This window comes from Perognathus longimembris, chromosome 28 (genome assembly GCF_023159225.1).
Source record: "Perognathus longimembris pacificus isolate PPM17 chromosome 28, ASM2315922v1, whole genome shotgun sequence".
NCBI lineage: Eukaryota > Metazoa > Chordata > Mammalia > Rodentia > Heteromyidae > Perognathus > Perognathus longimembris.
The window spans coordinates 87,588,973-87,605,561 of record NC_063188.1 but is presented as its reverse complement, the minus strand read 5'-3'; the positions used below and the strand labels follow the sequence as shown (position 1 = coordinate 87,605,561).

Sequence of the window (16,589 nt, the reverse complement as noted above, 5' to 3'; positions counted from 1 at the left end):
ATCTGGAGTCCTGGTCTATCTTTTGGCCTGCTTCCTGCTCAGGTTTCCCTCCCTGGCCTCTAGATTCTCAGCCTGCCTTCTGTGTCTTGGGGGAAGCTGATAGATGGGGTCAGAGCTCCTGGCTTGTTAGTCCTCAGGTCATCTGTTTATTGATTTTCTTTTTTCAACTTAAATGAAGTTCTGCCATCAAGGGAATATCAGTTACAGTTCAACTAATGACTAGCTTCAGAAAAACAACTTGCTTCTTCTGTAGGTCAAATGGAGGTTAACTGAACAAGGTGCTGGCTTAATTGGAACATAAACAACTCAAAACATCAAATGGCTGATGTAGATTTGGGGGAAGCTTTTTCCCTGGTTGACCTGTCCCTTTTTGTTCTCACTTAGTTCCTATAGATTGTAGATGACATTGCTCCCTTTAAAGAAAGCCCCAACTTAACAAACTTCATTTTGTGGTCATTATTTTAATCTCTGGGTTGGACTATTCTATTTCTTTAGAGGAAGTCCAATTTTTGTATGTTAAATTTTATATCCCTTTATCTCCTCTTAAAATTGGGAAAAATAATTATGCAAGTTAAACAAACTATACACACTCAAGGATGGAACAAGATTAAACTAAATCTAAAATTCAGTCCTCATCAAGTCTTCAGGGCTTCCCATAGGCTTCTGATCTCCTGTCCAAGTTTATCGTGGGTAGAAGAATCTCCCTCCCTCCCTCCCTCCCTCCCTCCCTCCCTCCCTCCCTCCCTCCCTCGCTCTCGCTCTCTCTCTCTCTCTCCCTCTCTCCCTCTCTCCCTCTCTCACCCTCTCTCACCCTCTCCTCCCCTACTTAGCTACCAAAAAACTCAAAGCCTTTCCAGAACAACAAATTTATTTTTCTCACAAAGCCTAATGGTTTCCATCATAATCCCAAAGCTCTGCTATCTGTATGGGCTGTATCAGAGTGTAGCTTTTCTTCACCCATCTGTACTTCTGACCCATGTGCCTAGAAATGTAGTTAAACTTTAATTTTATTCAACTTTGTTCCTAAAACTTTGTACAAAATATGCAATGTACAGAAGAGTACATAAATTATGTTTACAGTTTAATAAACTATTATAGAATGCACAGCAATGATCTAAGCCCTGGCTTCAATCAAATGATAAACATTTAGCCTGACCATCTGTCTTTGCCAAGTAGAGAGTTTAGGTTTAGAGAGAGGTAGAAATGCCTTCCTTCCCAAGCAGTTATAAACCCTGTATAACATTTCATCTCACAAGAGCATGTGGACTGTCAAGAGGAATGTGTTTCTTGTTGCAGTTTCAAAATTCTCTTTCCCCATACTCCATTGTTTTTACACTCATGAAGTGAAAAACATCTTTAATGTGCAAACACACAGAGAAACCAGGGCAGGGTCATAGACAGTGCAATTAACTTAGTCTCCAGGGACTGTTCAAAGGTTGTTGCTGCCTTGAACTTTCTTCTACTTGCTATAATATTTCATCAACAATACTCAGTAACACCTCCAAAATAACCCAGGGATATTTTGAAAGATCTAGAACCTTGTGAATCATATAAATTTGTAGAATGCACTTGACAGCCTTGAACATAGTTTTGTTAATACAGGTATGCATAGCATCAGTCCCTTTGGAGGAAATAAAGGTATTGCTGAAGTATTCCATCATAGCTACTCTAAAGAAATAAAGATTCACAATGCCAATACCACACATGAAGAAAACAGTGTCTCAGTGATCTTGGAATCTCATAGATGAGGCATCAGATTATCTGATATTCCCATGTGGCCATGGTGGAAAAGTGTGCAGATAAGGCTCCTGTTTGGATTCGTGAGATGAATCAAATCAGATGGGTCTTTCTTCGAATTACAGAGCATCCATTGGATGAATACCTTTTCCACTCCCCTCTCACACATCCCTATGAAGGAATTTATGCTCAGACAAATGCTTAGCAAGTCTTATAAGCATCAATCTCTCTGTCCTGTCTTGAAGGAATCTCCTGGCTTAGGGGCTAGGCTTTGTGGCACGCTCAGGCAGTAAGAGAGTTGCTTTGGCCCCAAGGAATCCTAACACATGAATACTTCAGCAAGCTTAGATCAGATCAGGAACTACGTGGTTAAGACAGGAAACACAAAGCCCAGTAGTATCACACAGACAGTACCATTCACATGACCAGGGAGAACAGAGATTTGAGACCTGCTGTGCTGAATTTGAGGTAGGGAACAGAATGGTCATGTCAGGCTTTTCCCAGTCATCAGCATGAGGATCTGCAACCAGAAGCCTTGGGATTCATGGAAGCTAAAAAAGGTCCTCAAATGCAAGTAGATCAAGGTCCTCCCTAGGACAATGGATATTTGCTCAGGAAGAGCCAACACCACTGCAAAGCTTTAGCTGCATTCATTCATACTTTGGGGTTTCTTTTTTTCATTTTTAAAAATTGTGTAGTGTAGTGTACATAATAAGAAGTTTCACTATGAAATCTCTATACATGCATAAATATAATTTGATCATATTCACCTCTATTACACTTTCTTACCCCCTCGACCCCTATTCTCTTCCCTTTCCACCTTTTTAGTAGTCTTCCTTTTACTTTCATTACCATGGTTCTCTTGTTTTATTTTGCTCTACCTTGTATAAATGAGATGAAAATACGTGCCTTTTTTTTTTGTTGGTCATGAAGTTTGAACCCAGGTCCTGGGGACTTTTTTGCTCACAGCTAGTGCTCTACCACTTTGAGCCAAGCTCCACTTCTGGTATTCTGGTGGTTAATTGGAGATAAGAGTCTCCTGGACTTTCTTGCCAAGGCTGGCTTTGAACAGTGATCCTCTAATCTCAGCTTCCTGTGTAGCTATGATTACAGGTGTGAGTCACCAGCACCTGGCTACAATGCCTGTTTTTGTGAGACTGGCTTATTTCATTTAGCATGATGACCTCCAGTGATATCCATTTTCCAGAAAGCAACATAATTTCATTCTTCTTCATGGTTGAGTAAAACTGTAATGTGCATATATATATATATTTTTTTTCTTTATCCATTCACCCATTGATGGGCACTTCAGCTGATTCCATTGCATGGATAAATGTGTTTACATGGGTAAACATGTGTTTCTATAGTAAGCTAACTTTGATTCTTTTGGGTATGTACACAGAAATGATATGGGTGGATCATATATAAGTCTTAATTTTGTTGAGGAACCTTCATACTGATTTCTGTAATGACTGGACTATTATATTCTGATGAGCAATGGATAAGATTGTTTCCCTCCTTACATATCCTCATCAGCACTTGTTATTTGTATTCTTAATGATGGTCATTCTGCCTGGCATATTTTTCTATTGCTAATGCAGAAACTTTTCTATTTGATGCAATTCCTTTTGTCAGTTCTTACTCTGTTTCTCTTAGCTAATGGAGTCCTATTCAAAAAGCTATTGCTCATGCCATACTCTGTGTGTGTGTGTGTGTGTGTGTGTGTGTGTGTGTGTGTGTGTGTGTGTGTGTTCATACCAGTCCTGGGGCTTGAACTCAGAACCTGGGCACTGCCCCTGAGATTTGTTGCTCAAGGCTAGTGCTCTACCACTTGAGCCACAGCTCTACTTCTGGCTTTTCTTTGGTTATTAATTGGAGATAATAGTCTCACAGACTTTCCTGCCTGGGCTGGCTTTGAACTGGGATCCTCAGAGCTCAGCTTCCCAAGTAGCTAGGATTACAGGCATGAGCCACTGGCACCCAGCCTATGCCCTATCTTGAAGTCTTCCCCTATATTTTCTCTAGTATTTTCAAAGTTTTGGTTCTTACATTAAGTTCTTTGATTCTTTTTGATTGATTTGTGTGTAGGATGAAGTAAAGACATACTCATCTACATTTTCCCCAGAAATTATGGAGCAAATATTGTCATGAACCCTTGCAAATGTTAGCTAAAGTTGATTAAACCATGGTGCTTTTGCCTTCCTGTGATAAAGGTAGATCTACTTAATAGAGACTAATGTTATGAGGAAATATCAGAGTACTATGTATCCCTTTCACTTGCCCTCACTTGCCCTGTACCTTCTCTTCACCTTTTTCTTCACCTGCTTTTATGGTTCCATGATATCACCTGTTAAAAGAAACTGGCCTTGGTGCAGGGTCAGGCCGTGGGGTGGCAGGCGGGACTTGGGGGGGTCCCGGGAGTGAGAAGGCGTGTGGGAATCCAGCTAAGGATAGAGGTCCACCGGGAAGCCTGTTGAAGAAGGGCCTGGCAAGTGTTGCGGTCTTCATATGGCCAGGAAGTTCCGCAGTCACCGACGTGACCAGAAGTGGCATGATAAGCAATACAAGAAAGCCCATTTGGGCACAGCCCTGAAGGCCAACCCATTTGGGGGTGCTTCCCATGCAAAGGGAATTGTGCTGGAAAAAGTAGGAGTTGAAGCCAAGCAGCCAAATTCTGCTATCGGAAAATGCGTCAGGGTGTAGCTGATCAAGAATGGCAAGAAAAATCACAGCCTTTGTACCCAATGATGGTTGCTTGAATTTTATTGAAGAAAATAATGAAGTTCTGGTTGCTGGATTTGGCCGAAAAGGTCATGTGGTGGGTGACATTCCAGGAGTCCACTTTAAGGTCATTCAAGTAGCCAATGTGTCTCTTTTGGCTCTATAGAAAGGCAAGAAGGAAAGACCAAGATCCTAAATTTTAATGATAAAAACACAATAATAAATTTTCGTATTTCAAAACTAAAAAAAAAAGAAAGTGGCCTTATACCTTTATTGTCTTAGAAATTGAAAATGGTATAAAGTATAAGGAAAACTATGTGGAGTCCAGTCTTGTAGTACACTTTGCAAAACCTTTTGTTCCCTGATAGTTAACTTGGCTGACTTAAAGCCCTTGTTTAAACAGCAAGGTTTGATCAGACATTTTAGTACATCTCTCCCCAAACTCCCATTGCCGTTGTCCTCTTGAGTACAGGCCCATTTGTCTGGACTTGGAGGGAAGGTCCTCCTGCATATTACCCATAGAATTTGAGAGAGATTCTTTAGCCTCCCCTAAATCCATTGTCTTATCTAGAATGTTGAGATTATAATATTGCACAGGATTGTAGTAGAGTCAATACTTTGTTAGGATTACTTATTTATTTTTTGTCTGGAAACTAAATTTTGACATTGTCAGAGATGCTCTGGCATTTGTTGCTTCTAGAAAATGGTTGTTTTAATTCCTCAAGTTGGATAAGCTTTAAATTTCAAAGTCCTTACACTCATGGATAATTTTCATTTTGCATTTGACAGAGTATTTTAAAAGTTGTAGCCATGAATCCTATGGTCATTTGGCTGCAAGTGTATGATATCCTGCATTCTGTGGCATGAAATGATGTAGGCCAGGGAATTGGTAGAACAGTGAGTCCCATAAAGTAATAAGTTTTCCTTACCTGACAAAAGCTATCATTTGCATATTTAACAGCACAGTTTTGATTTTCAAAAGGAAGTCAAGAAGCTGCTTGGTGAGTTAAGAGACAGGAGAACAGGATTCACAGTTGACACTGGCCTATGCTGTGGACTAGAATGGTAATAGATGTTCATCTATCAGAAAAGGGCAACCTGGTTGTCTGGTGGAGTGACTCCCACCCCTGGAGGGATTGTGAAGACACCAGCTGCTGGGAATGACCCCAGTGTGTTTTATTTAGCAGGTATGGGGTGAGGCCTGAGAATCTGCATCTCTTACAATCCCAGGGGAGGCTGTTACTGTTGTCATAGGGTCATACATCTCAATGTCATTCCTACCGCAAATTCAACAAAACATATCCAGTTACTTAGAGAACATGGACTACACTGGCCAAGGGAAAGCAGCCTCTAGGCTCAGGTATACAATTAGTCTCATATTGAAAAATTGCTGATCCTCCAGATTGATGAGTGAGGCTTTTGATTGCTAATGAGTAGGCATGATGTGCTTAATGGTGTCTTGACAGTGTCAGAACTATTGTATTAGAGCCACCTGCCAGGTTAGGTCCAAGTATGAAGACTGGTAGACGAATAGGGTCTTTTGAACGAGGGGAGGTATTCTGGGAAGAGTAGCTCTGCAATTGCTGAAAAACTAGAAGATAGGCTCTGGGAATAGGTGGGCCCACTTAGGCCAAAGATAGCTGCAGACATGAGAGACAAAGAAAATGTAGGACCTTACTCTACCCCTTTTCCTCTCCTGTCTTACCTCTTTCTCACAAGCCATGGCTTTCTTCCCTTGCTGGCAAATGGATCCAGTAAAGAACAGTCTCTATTCTTGTGTCAAGGAAAGAAACTGTTATTCTGTCAGTCAAATACTGCTAAAATATCATATTAGATTGAAACATTTTCCAAATGCATATGGTTATTGATGTGAATTCAGTTTTGGCCTTTCGGTTCATTTCCCCAATTTTGGCACTTAATTTTTTGCATTACTCTCAAAACATGAACATATTTTAAAATTACTTGGAATTAGAAGCTATTCTGAAATGGCCAGAGTGAGCTACAGCTGGAAACCTATGACCAATTCCAGAAACACCACTTAGATCCCAGTGTTGAAATCAGGTTTGCTCTTTAACTCTAGTACCTTTTTACCCTTTCACAGACACGAACCTTTGTTTGCTGAAAAATTGTATCTAGAGATATACATATATTAAAATATTACCTTAGGACTCCTAAACATGTTGAATTGAAACAACTTTGTCCAACTACTCAAAGATGATAAAAAAAATTAAAGACTAAAAATAATTTTAAGATGAAAAGACTCATATGCAACTATTATATATCAAGTAAAAATGAAATTTTAAATTTAAGATTTCATTTAGTGGTGAGAGAAGAGTTCAATGACTTGAAATTCTCATTTCCATTTGTCCCCTTCGCAACAGTTGATTGGCATGCTGCTGGCCTGCTGTCTGTCCCGGTTCATCACAGCCAATCAGTATGAGATGGTGTAAAGAGAAGGTAAGTGGCAGTGGGGAATACTAAATTGAGGGGGGTCCCTTTGGTGTGTATTCATACTACCTTTCAACTAGACAAGAGGCTCTTCGGCCCCTTCACTACCTGTTCTTGGGGCTTGAGCAAAAATCTCATGTCTATAGTGCTGAGGAGGTATGAGAGATGCCATTGTGGAAAAGCTTTCTTCAGCTTGTTCACTTTTTAATTTGTCTGTCTGTCTGAGACAGTCTGATTATGTAGCTCAAGCTGACCTCAAACTCATGATCCTCATGACTTAACTTCTCAAGTACGTGTTACTTCTTTTTTTTTGTCATGTTCTTAGTAATGGTAAATCATGTTTTTTTTTCTTTCCAGTCTTTCAACGATGGAGTAAGAGATCTGTTCTGTAAAGGAACTGCAACAATCTCTGAAAGACTTCCAAAGAATGTTAGAGCACAGTACATAATACACTTACCCAGCTCCCACAACTCCCTACCCTCAACCCCACTCCCTGCGTGCAACTGACACTCCTACCCAGTCTCTGCTCCACCTTTCAGCCTGAAACCATGTGTAGTGTCTACCTTGTGAAGCCCTGTTGTGCCACAGTGTGTAGCTAGTCTTAGTGGACCTCCACCCCAAGACCCTGTGCGTGCCAGCTCCTCCACGTGTACTTGGTCCAACTGCAGTTCATTGTAGGTGACTGGTTCTCATCACTGGCCCTTTGGGGCCCTGCATGTAGTTTGGGAGACTCCTGTTTGCCCCTCACCATGGTCTGTAAATGCCATGCACCTTTACATAGATAATCAGATGATAGTTAACTGTTCTTTTGGCTTAATCTCATTTGGTTTGGTTTTCCCTTTACTAAGGCTCTTTCCTACCTTCTTTAGGCTGCCTAGGACATGTAAGGAGAAACATCAGTAGTTGTTCATGAGGAGAAAAAAAGCTTGTGTTATGCATGATGGAGATTGTTGAGCATTAGGTGGCCTCCGTACTCATTATTATTCCATGCCTGGGTATGTAGAGACAATTAGTGCACCTCCTCCCCTGAGTTGAAACATATATTATAGTCCTGTTACAAAGCTGTCCTGTTGCTTCCAGTGAAGGCAATAATATCACTTTGGATTTTCCCCCAATTAATTGCTATTGTGTTATTTTACTTCTTTCTGTATTGTTTTCTTGCATTGACATTATAGACTTTGAGGACCTCATGAGATCAGTTTAAAAAGGAGAGTGATGGGCGGAACAGAAGTCAAAATATTTTTTAAAGATCTTAAAAAATGCCTCTGTCTAGCATGCCAACAAGAATGCATTGATATTGTGATACTTGTGATATATGTATTAATAAATAGAGCAATTACAAATGGCTGTGTTGTGGTTCTTTTCTTTAATTGTTATGACAGGTTTGGAACACATACTTCCATTCCATTTTGAGATATGACTTGAGATTTTCATTTTAGTTTGCAACCTTCCTAGGTGATGAGAGTCAGCACACCTTACACATGAATCCAGTTCTCTACATGTGTCCCCAAACAGTGAAAAAGTGTATTTTTTATTACAAACATTTCATGAATTGTATAGATTGTTGACTACAGAAATATAGCCTTCATATTATCTCAGGCCTCTGAAAACCATTGAAAGAAGTACAAAGAGTTCAGGTTTTTTTTAAGGATTTCATTTTTAAAGGAAATGGACATCTTTTCTTCATTTCTAATAAGCATATATCCTTCCCTTCCCTCTTTTTCTCTGGATTGGCTTGACTAAATGCAATCTGTAGATCAATTCCATTCTCCCCATGCTCTGATTTTTACTAAAGTTTAAAAAAAGATGCTTACATTTGATTTAAAGACATTTTTTTTTGGCCAGTCCTGGGACTTGGACTGAGGGCCTGAGCACTGTCCCTGGCTTCTTTTTTGCTCAAGGCTAGCACTCTTCCACTTGAGCCACAGCACCACTTCTGGCCATTTTCTGTATACGTGGTGCTGGGGAATCGAACCCAGGGCCTCATGTATATGAGGCAGGCACTCTTGCCACTAGGCCATATCCCCAGCCCTGATTTAAAAAACATTTTAACAATAGGTACAATATATTATCTGTAGTCAATTTTTTCCTCCCTGATGAGTCATCAAAAAACCAAGTAAGGGGCTGGGAATATGGCCTAGTGGCAAGAGCGCTTGTCTCATATACATGAAGCCCTGGGTTCGATTCTCCAGCTCCACATATATAGAAAATGGCCAGAAGTGGCACTGTGGCTCAAGTGGCAGAGTGCTAGCCTTGAGCAAAAAGAAGCCAGGGACAGTGCTCAGGCCCTGAGTCCAAGGCCCAGGACTGGCAAACCAAATTGAAGACCCAGAAATGAACCCACAGAACTACACCTACTTAATCTTTGATAAAGGAGCTAAAACAATAGTTTGGAAGAAAGATAGCCTCTTTAACAAATGGTGCTGGCAAAACTGGCTCAACACATGCAACAAACTAAAACTAGATCCTTATATATCACCCTGCACCAAAATCAATTCAATGGATTAAAGACCTCGAAATCAAAACAGACACCCTGAAAACACTAAAGGAAGGAGTAGGAGAAACACTTGGGCTCCTTGGCGCAGGACGGAACTTCCTTAACAAAGACCCAGAAAGGCTACAAATCAAAGAAAGGTTGGACAAATGGGACTGCATCAAACTGCAGAGCTTCTGCACGGCAAAGGACATAGCTCGCAAGATAAACAGAAAGCCCACAGACTGGGAGAAGATCTTTACCGGCCATTCAACAGACAAAGGCCTCATCTCTAAAATATATGCAGAACTAAAAAAAATTACCTTCTTCCAAAACAAAACCGCAAAGAACCCATAGCCCCCTCATCAAGTGGGCTAAAGACTTACAAAGGGACTTCTCTGATGAGGAAATGAGAATGGCCAAGAGACATATGAAAAAGTGCTCTACATCACTGGCCATAAAAGAAATGCAAATCAAAACAACATTGAGATTCCATCTCACCCCAGTACGAATGTCATATATCAAGAAAACTAACAATAACAATTGTTGGAGGGGATGTGGCCAAAAGGGAACCCTACTTCATTGTTGGTGGGAATGTAAACTGGTTCAGCCTCTCTGGCAAGCAGTATGGAGGTTCCTCAGAAGGCTAAATGTAGAACTCCCCTATGACCCAGCAACCCCACTTTTGGGTATTTATCCAAAAAACTACAAACAAAATCAAAGTAAAGCCACCAGCACAACAATGTTCATTGCAGCACAATTTGTCATAGCGAGAATCTGGAACCAACCCAGATGACCCTCAGTAGACAAATGGATCAGGAAAATGTGGTACATATACACAATGGAATTTTATGCCTCTATCAGAAAAAATGACATTGCCCCATTTGTAAGGAAATGGAAGGACTTGGAAAAAATTATACTAAGTGAAGTGAGCCAGACCCAAAGAAACATGGACTCTGTGGTCTCCCTTATTGGGAATAATTAGTACAGGTTTAGGCAAGTCATAGCAGAGCATCACAAGAGCCCAATAGCTATACCCTTATGATCACATAAGATGATGCTAAGTGAAATGAACTCCATGTTATGGAAACAATTGTTATATCACAGTTGTAACTACTTTCAACGTCCCATCTGTATCTGTAGCTTCTATTATTGATGATGTTCTTGTATCACCTTCCAGTGATTGTACCTACACTATCTCTGTAATCTTATCTGAGTATATTGGAAACTGTCTGTACTGGTATTAGAAGTAGGAAATTGAAAGGGAATTCTAAAATTGAGAGACACAGGGTAAAAAAAGACAAACAACTACAAAAGCAATACTTGCAAAAACTGTTTGGTGTAAGTGAACTGAACACCTCAGGGGGGGAAAGGTAAAGTGGGAGGAGGGGGGGTATGAGGGACAAGGTAACAAACAGTACAAGAAATGTATCCAATGCCTAACATATGAAACTGTAACCTCTCTGTACATCAGTTTGATAATAAAAATTTGAAAAAAAAAGAACAGAAAAAACAAACAAACAAGTAAACGCGTAAATTGACCTGTTCCCAAATGAATGGATCTAAAAAGTTGCTTCTCTGTACAATAGCCCAGAATTGTGGCGGCAATAGCCTTCTAACAATACCCATTTAGGCCCTTGCACTTGGCATGGGGTATACACTATGAAGTTTGTCCAGGGCACTGTTCAAACCTGCAGATATTCTCCCTTGAAAATGTTAGTGATTTTAGAAAATCATTTTAGTATTTCTTCAGTGCAAATACTTTCCAGTATTTTATTTTGGATTTTCCACTTAATATTGAAAGGAGGGCTTTTGTGTAAAATCCTCAATAGAGCCTAACCCATGGTTCACCTTTTTTGCAAACTGTGCATTTATTAGTATATTTTGGTTAGAAATTTATCTACATTCTAAATTAAATTCAGATCTCTGCATTACATACTTCTAATGTGAAACATTTGGGCCAAGGTTGATTTTACTTCAAAACTCTAAGGGTATTCATGTTTTCATTCCTCCTCCAAATGAAATCTGAAAGACAAATTGAAATACCTTTTTGTTCTTTTTGAAGTATAACATTTACATATGGTAAAATGCACAAAATGTTAAGTATACAGCTTGATGTCTTACATCTTTAGAAACCAGTGTAATAATAGCCTAGGTAAGATGCAGAATATTTAGCACTCCTGAAGTTTTCCTCATGCCCTTTCTCAGTCTGCAACCACACACACATACCCCTGTACCCCACTTAGCTACATTGTATTACCATAGATTCATTTTGTGTGTCCTTGGACTTCATGTAAATAAAATCATATGTGTGACATCCCCATCTAACATTTTGTGACTACAAATTACATGGCAAATAAACAGTCTCACCTCCACTGTCATTTAGGATTCTACTCAGAATATAGCACAGTTTTCCCATTCTATCACTTATGGACATTTACATTCTATTCATGTTTGAGCGATTATAAATGGAGTTGTAGTGATTATTATGGGATATACATTTTTTGTGTGTTGTGGTCCTTGGACTTGAACTCGGGGTCTAGGCACTGTCCCTGGGTTTTTTTACTCAAGGCTAGCAATCTTGAGCCACATCTTCAGGCTTTTTGGTGGTAAATGGGAGGTAAGAGTCTCATAGACTTTCCTATCCAGCTGACTTCATACCTGGATCTCAGTCTTCTGAGTGGGGTTACAGGTATAAGCCACTAGCACCCAACTTTGGAATATGCTTTGTAGCACAGAAACACAGGTGAGAAATTACTCAGGAAATAAGGTATATTTCTTTTGTGATGGTAATGCCTAACATTTTCCCAAAGTGATTATGCTAATTTATATTGAATTGTATTGTCCTCACCAACACTTGATGCTCTCAGTCTGATTTAGTTATTCTATAGATGTGTAGGGGTTCTTCTTTTCATTTGCCTTCTCTTTATGATTAGTGATGAGAAAATCTTTTTTTCATTTTTTAAACTCTTTTGATATCTTCTTGTAAGGTGTTCGGGTCTCATGCTTTGTACAATTTTCCTGTCTTTATTGATTTGTAGGAATGTTTGTACATTCAAGACACAAGCCCTAGGGCTGGGAATATGGCCTAGTGGCAAGAGCACTTGCCTCCTACACATGAAGCTCTCAGTTCAATTCCCCAGCACCACATATATGGAAAATGGCCAGAAGGGGCGCTGTGGCTCAGGTGGCAGAGTGCTAGCCTTGAGCTGGAAGAAGCCAGGGACAGTGCTCAGGCCCTGAGTCCAAGGCCCAGGACTGGCAAAAAAAAAAAAAAAAAAAAAAAAGACACAAGCCCTTTCTTGGATATGTACATTGCAGCTGTTTTCTTCCTGCCAATAGCTTGTTTTTCCAAGTTCAGTCAGTTCTTGATTAACTGCATTTCTTAGAGGTTAAAGCAGTGATTGGATCATTCAAAATATCAAGAGGCCTTCTCAGCAAAAGCACTGATTCCACAGTGTTTTTAGATGGAGCTTTGCCTTTTATTTATGGTGTGTTGATTCTAATACAATTAATTTACATTTCTTAAATATACAAATTTGAGTCTGGAAAGAGGAAATAATTGAAGTATGTCATGAATATTGAAGTAAGGTAAGGGACTTATTAGGATTAAAGTAACAGAAAATTCACAAAACATTTTATTCCTGTTTGTACACACTTGTTAGTGTTAAAAGCTTCTAGACAATTTTTGACCCAGTCCTGGGGCTTGCTCAGGGCCGGGGCACTGTCCTTGGGCCTCTTTGTGCTCAGGCCTGTGTGATGCAGAAGCAACTATACTTCTCTCATTCCATCTACTTCAATTTTTATTCATTTATTTAGTCAGTCCTGGGACTTAAACTCAGGACCTAGGTGCTGTCCCTTAGCTCCTTTTGCTCAAGGCTAGCACTCTACCACTTGAGCCACAGCGCCACTTCTGAATTTTAAAAATAGTTTATTGGTGATAAGAGTCTCACAGGGACTTTTCTGCCACAATTGGGTTTGATCCTACCTCAGATCTTAGCCTCCTTAGTACCTAGATTACAGGTGTGAGCCACCAGCACTCAGCTTCTAGACAATTTGTTTTGCCAGTCCCGCGACTTAAATCAGGGCCTGAGCACTGTCATTGAGCTTCTTTTGCTCAAGGCTAGTAAGCTACCACTTGAACCACAGCACTGCTTCCAGCTTTTTCTGTTTATGTGGTGCTGAGGAATTGAACCCAAGGCTTCATGCATGCTAGGTAAGCACTCTACCACTAAGCCATATTCCCAGCCCTTGACAAAAAAATTAAGTCACAAATACTTGAGATTGTAATCATAGCTCAGCCCTAAGATCAAGCTTGGTCTGGCCATTCAGGTTTTATAGTACCTCCCACATAATTCTAATAAGCAGACAGAGTGGAAACCTCTATGCTAAAATTTTCTTCAGATTACATTTTTACTATGATCCACATCTGTCCTATTTATTTGAGATAATCTTTCACCATGCTTTCTCTCTCATTTTCCATTTTTAAAAGGTAAGACTTCTCCCTGGGCCTTCTATCTTCAAAGCCTTTTTTAAAAATAACATTCTTCCTGCTAATACCAGTTCCTAGCCAACCACAGCAATTATCCTCTCTGCCCTATATTTTAAATCAGGCATTTTCCAGAACACTTCTGCTTGGAAATCTTAATGAAATCTACTTTTATACAATTTTTCCTTCCCTAATTTTTTCTTTCATGCTGGGAATTTGTCTTTTATTAACTTTTTGAAGAGCCAGTCTTGATTTAATCCTATCATTTATTTTCTATCTTGTTAATTTCTGTTCTTCTATTTTCCTTCAGTTTCCTGAGTTTTTCTTTTTTTTTTGTGGATTCTGAGCTCATTAATACTTTTGTCTTTTCTAATGTTTTCCAGAAAGAATAAATTCCCATCTAAATGTTCCTTTCACTGCATTTCAGTGTTTTTTTGTTTTTTTTGCCAGTCCTGGGGCTTGAACTCAGCACTGTCCCTGGCTTCTTTCTGCTCAAGGCTAGCATTCTACCGCTTGATCCATAGCACCACTTCTGGCTTTTCCTATGTATGTGGTGCTGAGGAATCGAACCCAGGGCTTCATGTATACGAGGCGATCACTTTACCACTAGGCCATATTCCCAGCCCCTGCATTTCAGTTTTGATTTGCAGTTTTTATTGTTTTGTTTTGTTTTTTTAGTTCCAGACCAATTTCTACTAGGATTTTTTGTTTTGAACAATGAAGTGAAAATGGGTTCTTAAGTTTCCTGAAGTACAGATTTCTGACTGTCTGTTGCTTGAAAATCTTGATGCATATGATATTCTGTTACTTGTTGAGTCTTGCTTTGTTGACTGGTTTGTGCAGTGTATGTTTTGTGTATGCTTAAAAGTATGTATCTTCGGTGCAAGGATACAAATACATTCCGATGATAAGTTTTATGCCTATTATTAAAATACCCTATATTTCCTCTGTTAATCTGTTTCTGAAAATAATATATTAAAATCTCCTACTAGAGTTGTGGGTTCTGTCCTTTCTTGCTTTGCTTTTAAGCTACCTTGTTAGAAACATGTAGGTCAATGTCTCACTGATGAATCATTTCCTTTGATCCCAAACTATAATATTTTTTATATTTAAAGTTTACTTTGTTTGAATTACAGTTACTATAACTTTCTTTTGATTAATATTTGCCAAAAAAACATTGTTCCACATCTCTTTTTTAAAATATTTTAGATGTCTCTTAAACAGTATAAGCATGCATTTTGTTCTTTGATGTCAATCTGGAGACAGTACTAACTGATGAGTTTAGTAACTATATACTATAATTGCTTATGAATTTTGTTGTATTTCTATCATGTATTTTTTCTGATGGCTACGTATTCCTATCTTGTTTTTCATTTGCCTTGGATTATGATATCTTCATTTATCTTTTTTAAGAAATTACATGTTATATTTTTGTAATCACATTCACCTTTTAGTGATTATTTTCTTAACATGTGTATTTGAAATTTTAAGTTAATAAGAATCCCCATCTTCCTTTAAAAGAGTACAAAAGAAAATGTTTTAATTTTAGTCACCTGCCACCTTTATGTTTTTGTTTCCTGATGTTTTATTTCTACCATCTCTCAAAATTAATTCTGTTAGTGCCTTTATACACACTTTATACACACATGTGTGTGTGCCAGTTTGATTTTCCCCTATTGCTTCTTACATCTCAGTCCACTGGGGTTTAGAGCCCTATATGTAGAACATTCTCAGATTTCACTTGGAAATCTGTCCTGTTTTAAAGTTTAGTTTGATTTCATGCTGCATAGAGATAGTAACTCCTATTGATTTTGATTGTATCTGTTGAAGCCAAGTGCAAGAGCTAAGTCTAAAATAATACTTTGCATAAATTTTACTTAACATTGCATATTTAATTTTTTCTATATATGGGTTGCTGAGGAATTGGACACAGAGCTTCATGTATATGAGGCTAGCACTCTACCACTAGGCCATATTCCCCGCCTGCATGTTTAATTCTTAGACACAATTTAAAAACTATTTGAGGCTCTGTCTAGTATACGTAGTTTCCTTTTTTTTTTTCAATTTTCATGTTGCCAGGATTTTTATTATATTACTTGCAATGTATTACATGTTGCTTTCTAGTTGTCTAATTATTTCATGTGTAAGTAATTTCACTGACAGTTGATTAAGATCTTTTAATAATGATCTTGAGGGCAAGGACAAAGTCAATGCTGGCTTTGTATCTCTGTGTGGTTTAACAATGAATACTTTTTAAGTTCTCAAGTTACTTTATGAATAATGAATGAATGAAGTTTGAGTCCTTCAACTGTGTCAGGGGCTTAATGGTCTTATGTGAATATATTTTTTGTTTGTTTGATTTGTTCAAACAAACTGAGGCTTATTTGTGATTTTACCTCTAGAATTCTGTGACATTCCACTTGACCACTATTTTTTTTATCTCATGAGCATGTCTTAGTTTTTATTTTTACACTACCCTCAAACAAAATTTGTCTTGAGTAATACAAGTATAATTGAATCTAAATTTTAATTTATACTTAGAATCCCTCTATTTTGGCTTTTTGATGGAGTACAAATGGTGATCTTTGTCTCCAAATAGAATCTACAACATGTAAAATATACACTAGTAAAAATGGATTGAAGAACAGACAAATGAACTTCTATCCCTAATGGGTTCTTGCAGCAAATAATCCTGGATAATGTATGCACAGTAAATTTGAA

General features: G+C 38.6%; 1 protein-coding gene and 1 pseudogene across 1 annotated transcript in view; both read left to right on the top strand.

Moving 5' to 3' along the window:
- The window catches only part of Tspan7 (tetraspanin 7), a 117,221-nt gene extending 108,976 nt beyond the window's left edge, over positions 1-8,245 (top strand). Inside the window, exons 7-8 of the mRNA XM_048335780.1 lie at positions 6,840-6,915; positions 7,264-8,245. Coding sequence (XP_048191737.1) covers positions 6,840-6,908 — 69 coding nt within the window. The 3' untranslated portion in view covers positions 6,909-6,915; positions 7,264-8,245. The remainder of the gene's footprint in view (positions 1-6,839; positions 6,916-7,263) is intronic.
- Positions 1,781-4,710, top strand: LOC125344043 (annotated as a pseudogene).
- Positions 8,246-16,589: the final 8,344 nt, after the last annotated feature.